Consider the following 6652-nt stretch of genomic DNA (forward strand, 5'->3'; position numbering starts at 1 on the left):
ATAGTTTTTTTTTTTTTTTTTTTTTTTGTTGAAACTAACGTGTGAGATAGTTGCGTTGCACTGTAATCAAAGAAAATAGTCAGTCCTTTTTTTTATTTATATTAGATAAAGAAATATTGAAATAAATAGTTATGAAGAATTTTGGAATATTTTTGGATTTATCTATGTCATTTTCGTGCATTTATATGAAATCGTCGGTTAAATCTGCATGTTAACACAATAATTGTAGTACTTTGGGTTAAATTGTGTTATTCGAATTGTTAATCAACTAAAACGTTCGACAATTTTTCTAAAAAGGATATGTTACCACACCACTAGGCACTTGCCACCTGTTCTCTATCATTGGTGGATGAGTTTGCATTTTGTTCTCTACGAATATTGATTAAAACTATTTTGCATTTTTAATATAGTTAAGAGTATGTAGAAACCTTTTGATTCAGTGATTGACCAAGTTCAAGTCCTTTTACACTAGGTACTGGTTTCAATTCCACAGATTATGAATCTTTTTTTTTTTCGTCTAAATGATTTCCAAATATTAATACTGAAAATTTCAAACTTTACAAAAAGGATCCAAAACAATCATCAACAAGGAGCCAAAGCCACAGATCTTTTCACCAAAACATTATTTTTATATTAGAGAACGTCAAATGTCTAACCGTAAAATTGATTTGCATTAACTCTGAACCAATCTGAATCTAAACTCCACAAAACCAGGAGTCAAGACCACAAAACCTATCATACCGGTCTGGAGTTTGGACTAATCTCAGTCCATCATAATGATATCTATCAATCATAACCCATATGTACTATCACAAGATGTTATAAAAATTATAACAATATATATCTTCAAATTTTCATAACATAATGATATCTATCAATCATAACAATATATATAGAGATCCCATATATATATATATATCTTCAAATTTGATTTGTTTACTTTGATGTTACTGTGTGTTGTCAGGCACACACAAAGATCATTTTTTTTTAAAAGTCATTATAGTCTTATAGACTAACAAGTAGTGTAATTTATTTAAATGTTTGTTTGCTGTTTGTTTATCTGTCGTTGTTTTTGGAGATGAGAGGTGGCAACTCCCAATATCTTTTGGGGGTCATCTTCGATGTCCTCTCAGATCTCAATTATTGAGTTTTTAAAAGTCATGTTTGATTCTTTCTACTCTTTTTGGGTCCATTTTATTTGTTGTTGTTGTCAACTTCCGTTCATATCTAATATAGTATTATTCTCTAATGTTCAAGGTGTCCCTTGAGAACCCGAACATGCGATAAACAAAATTATATTACCGTCTAATATGGTTTGCATTTTTAATCAGTCCAGTCGTCTTTTTTTCTTTAACATCTGTATTCCAGTAGTTCAATGTGTCAACTACGAAAACAAATCGAGTTACGAATGTAGCCTATTTTATGGAAAATTAGGAACATTATCTCAATTTTTATAAATTTAATGGGTGCAACCATATAAATATAGTCAAATTTTGTATTCTTCTAACATTTCACCATTTTAAATGAAACAAAATGCAAAAAAATTGAAATGTTGACATAGTCAAAAGAAATTGTTCGTCTACATTCAAGATGAGCGATTTGAACAAATATATACACCTAGTATGTATCAATAACATGTATTGCATAAGTTTACATCTGGATAACAACACATCGATTATACACTACAAAAACCTACATATCATAGTCAATTTGTAGCATTTACTTATATAGTTTCGTATTTTGAGATATAACCTGACATGGGTATAAATACATCAATACGCTACATGATACTCATAAATTGACTCAAAATGCATTAAAGAAAAAATGATTAAAGATATGTTATCCTCGTAGTTATCCTCAAACCCTTTCTTTGATTCGGTTGTTTTAGAATTTATAATGCACTTAGGTAGTCAACAAAGCTGGATTAATTAATTAAACTCGTAGGCCGTTGGATACTAACACTGATGATGACGCATAGTCCTATTCTAGTGGATAAATAATTATATATAAATAATAATAATAATTTGTTACACTCACTGGGGGGCACAATAATGCAATTTGTCACTAAAATTGATTTAAATAACATTTTTATAACTCGTAATCATATCACTCAACTAATCACCAAACAATGTCTCCACTTAGACTACAGCATTTGGTTTTCGACAATCCCTAGCACAAACAAAGCTACCCGACGATATACATTACAAAGCATACACTTCTTCATGATTATGATGTGATAAAACCTTTTCTACCAAAATGCATCGCTAACTAAAAAACTCATATACACTACTCCCTCAGTTTTATATTACTTGTCATTTTAGTCAATTTCACACATATTAAGAAAACAATTAAATTTTCTATTTTATCCCTCGTTAATACACTATTTCATTTGATATAAGTAATTAATAATCTAAAAATTAAGGGTAAAATTGAAAATTTAATACATAAAATTGCATCGTAAATACAAAACGACAAGTAATAAAAACAAAAAATTATCTCTAAAATGACAAGTAAAAATAAACAGAGGAGTACTATACATATAAAATTCAGTGACCCACATTAAACAAGTCACATCATCATAATTATAATTGGTACCTAAGATATCAAACTATGCAATATTTATTTAATTATTGCAAGCTTTTCAAATTATTTATTTTAAATTATAAAATTTGCTAACCGGTTTTGATTATTACAAATTGTTTATGTTGATAAGCACATGTAACACCACGATAAGCACGCATAAAAATTGAAAGAGAGAAGAGGAGAAAATAAAGAAAAAAAGAAACATTTGTTTAATTTATATATAGATGAACCTACAAATAAAATAAGTAGATGGAGAGAGAGTGGGGGATCAGGTGGTATCTAGTTCAGGCTCGTTCTCTCTCTCTCTTTCTTTGGCTTTGGCTATCTCATTCACTCACCCACGAACCTTCCCTCTTAACCAATCTTCTTCTTACATAAACACCTCTCATTCCCACCGTTTCCAAAAGAGAAAACTTTCCACACCAAAAGAAAAAAAAAAACAGAAACAGAAACAGAACACACACACAAGTTTTGTTCAATCTTTGAGGTAAAGATTGGATTTTTTGAAAATATTTGTCGTGAATGAAATGGGGGAGCTTTTGTTGTCTCGTCTACTATTGAATCAGTCAACCTCATCCATTGTTGCTTATCTCAAAAGGTATTTTCTTAGAGGTTCTTCTTCTTCTTAAAAAAGTTAAGTTTGGGGGTGCTCTGGTACTTTGAATGTAATTTGTAGCAAAAAAGGAAAGACTTTTCTGATTATAATTTCGATATGTATACTTCTCGGATGGGTTTGAGTCGGAGTTTCCCGCCGCTTTTTGGGGGATTTCGGGAACTTCTAGGGTTAGGGTTGGATATTGTGTTTCTCTAGCAGTCTTCTCTCCTTTCTTGAGACTAAAAGAAGTCTTTTTAATTGTTTTTTTTGGGTTCCTGGGAATTGAGATTTGGGATCTTAATCAACATGTGGGTTAATTGGGAGATCTGGGATTTGGGAGATCTTGTGAAGGATTGAAAAAAAAAGAAAAAGCTTTATTATAGATTTAAGAATGGACAAGAAGTGAAGAAGGTGGAAGTTTTGTTTTTGTGTGAAATGAAAGGTTCTTCTATTCTTACTGTTTTGTCAATGGAGAACCATCATCCTTCAACGCTCTTATCTATGGATTCTAGTGGTTCGTCTCATGAGGAACTTGATCTGGAGATGAACAATGGTAATAGGCAAATCACTCTTTACAATCCACCAGACATCAATCTGCCTTTGTCTGTAGGACGAAGCTCTCCTTCATGGAACTTGGATTCTTGTGATAACATTTTGGATGTTGGTCTTAGCTCCCATGTCTACGAGACCGAGACTTTTCTCAATGTGGTTCCCAGCAAAGTCGCCAAGAAATGCTTGAAACGGGGTGATAGTATGTGGGGAGCTTGGTTTTTCTTTAGCTTCTACTTCAGACCTGCGTTGAATGAGAAATCAAAGTCTAAGGTCATTAGGGAAGCTAGTAATGGAGGAGGAGGATGTTTTACTGGGTTTGATAAATCTGATCTCAAGCTTGATGTGTTTCTTGTTCAGCATGATATGGAGAACATGTATATGTGGGCTTTTAAGGATAAACCCGAGAATGCTCTCGGGAAAATGCAGTTGAGAAGCTATATGAATGGGCATTCTCGTCAGGGCGAGCGTCCGTTTCCCTTTAGCGCTGAGAAAGGGTTTGCTCGGTCTCACCGAATGCAGAGGAAGCATTACAGGGGACTCTCTAATCCTCAGTGTCTTCACGGTATAGAGTTTGTGCCTTCGCCGAGTTTGTTGTGTGTCAGTGAAGAAGATAAGAAGAGATGGATGGAGCTGACGGGTCGAGATTTGAAGTTCACTATTCCTCCTGATGCTAGTGATTTTGGTTCATGGAGAAATCTTCCCAACACGGATATCGAGCTTGAGAGACCGCCTCATGTTACAAAACAGGCAACAAACAACGCCAAGAAGATTCTCAATGGCTCGGGGTTACATTTGACAAGTAACGCGTCTTTCAGTAGCAACGGGGACTCTTCTGATCAATCTCCAGGAGGAGTCAACAACAAGAAGAGAAAAGAGTTTTTATCTCCGGGAAGCAGTGAAGAAGAATGTTGTTTGACTGTTAACAACATTGAGACTCACCATGCCAAGGACCCGCCCAGTTGGGTGAACGACTTCACTGGAGTGATGAAGAACAGCTGCGGACCCGTGACAGCAGCAAAAACGGTGTACGAGGACGAAGAAGCTTATCTGGTTGTAATAACTCTACCGTTTGTGGATTTGAACACCGTCAAGGTTTCATGGAGGAACAGTATCACAAATGGTATCGTGAAGGTCACAGGAATGAGCACTTCGAGGGCTTCATATGTGAAGAGACGGAACCGGACTTTCAAGCTGGTTGATCAGACGGCTGAGCATTGTCCACCGGGTGAATTCATGAGGGAGATACAATTGCCAAATCGGATTCCAGAAGAAGCAAACATCGAAGCATATTTTGATGGGACTGGACCAGTTTTAGAGATTGTGGTTCCAAAACTGAGCGGAGTGGAGGAAGAACACGAGGTTAGAGTTTGTCTGCGGTCACACCACCTCGGATGAAAGATGCAACCTTGTTTTATGTGTTTGTAGAAGCATTTTGTTGTGTACAATGGGAAAATAAGCAAAAGCAGAAGCATAAGTGCTCTTTTCTTTTTCACTTTTAATTTTTTCTGCTTCGGTTGCAATATATATTTTATTCTTCAGAGCAAGTTGTATTTAACCATATATATTAATTTGATTACTAGTATACAAGTTTTTTTTTGTTTCCCATGTAAAGATTTCATTTTTATAGAGACAAAAAACTAGTTTTATCGTTTTGTCTACTGCTCAATCCCATTTATTGGTAGCCCTGTGAAGAATTCGACACAGATATGTATGTAACCAGTTATACCACTAAGCATTTTAAAGAGAAAGGGTCACCAAACAACAATAAACAGAGAGTTACTTGGCTCAAATAAAAAAGACAAATCACAAAAAAACGAACACAAAACGATGACTAAGAAACAACTTAGTCGACTTCCTCGATCTTGGGGCCAGCACCACCTGAGGCAGGAGGAGCATCTTCGTCCATAGCATGGGGACCTGGACCACCGGCTTCACCACCAGCTCCTCCTTGGTACATCTTAGCGATGATCGGATTACAAACCCCCTCCAACTCCTTCATCTTGTCTTCAAACTCGTCAGCTTCAGCCAATTGGTTACCCTCGAGCCATTGGATTGCTTCGCCAATCGAGTCCTCTATCTTCTTCTTGTCTGCCGCGGGAAGTTTCTCACCGATCTTCTCATCACGGATGGTGTTCCTCAAGTTGTAAGCGTAGTTCTCAAGAGCGTTCTTGGCCTCGACCTTCTTCTTGTGCTCCTCGTCCTCAGACTTGTATTTCTCTGCTTCTTGAACCATCTTCTCGATCTCGTCCTTGGATAGACGACCCTTGTCGTTGGTGATGGTGATCTTGCTCTTCTGTCCGGTGGTCTCGTCCTCAGCAGATACGTTGAGGATACCATTTGCGTCAATGTCAAAGCAGACAGTGATCTGAGGCACACCACGTGGAGCCGGAGGGATTCCCGAGAGCTCGAATTTACCGAGAAGGTTGTTGTCCTTGGTTCTGGCTCTCTCACCTTCGAACACCTGGATCAACACGCCCGGCTGGTTGTCTGAGTAAGTGGAGAAGACCTGCTCCTTCTTGGTCGGGATGGTTGTGTTTCTCTGGATCAAAGTGGTCATGACACCACCAGCAGTTTCAAGACCGAGGGAGAGAGGAGTGACATCGAGCAAGAGAAGGTCTTGAACCTTTTCGTTTCCTTCACCGCTTAGAATAGCTCCCTGGACGGCTGCACCGTATGCAACAGCCTCGTCAGGGTTGATAGACTTGCAGAGCTCTTTACCATTGAAGAAATCTTGGAGAAGCTGTTGAACTTTGGGGATACGGGTGGAACCACCGACAAGAACAACTTCATGGACTGAGCTCTTGTCCATCTTAGCATCACGGAGACACTTCTCAACAGGCTCCATACACTTCCTGAAAAGATCCATGTTAAGCTCTTCGAATCTAGCACGGGTAATTGGAGCAAAGAGGTCAGCTCCTCCAT

At 37.1% G+C, this 6652-nt stretch overlaps 2 protein-coding genes across 2 annotated transcripts; one reads left to right on the top strand and one right to left on the bottom strand.

The window, feature by feature from the left end:
* Positions 2834-5268, top strand: LOC104734257. The gene has a single exon (XM_010453788.1). It carries the CDS (start codon positions 3614-3616, stop codon positions 5123-5125), a length of 1512 nt encoding a protein of 503 aa, XP_010452090.1. The 5' UTR covers positions 2834-3613; the 3' UTR covers positions 5126-5268.
* On the bottom strand, positions 5369-6646 carry LOC104734258 (probable mediator of RNA polymerase II transcription subunit 37c). Its single transcript, XM_010453789.2, has one exon. It carries the CDS (start codon positions 6594-6596, stop codon positions 5574-5576), a length of 1023 nt encoding a protein of 340 aa, XP_010452091.1. The 5' UTR covers positions 6597-6646; the 3' UTR covers positions 5369-5573.

The sequence above is a fragment of the Camelina sativa genome, chromosome 13, assembly GCF_000633955.1.
Source record: "Camelina sativa cultivar DH55 chromosome 13, Cs, whole genome shotgun sequence".
Lineage (NCBI taxonomy): Eukaryota > Viridiplantae > Streptophyta > Magnoliopsida > Brassicales > Brassicaceae > Camelina > Camelina sativa.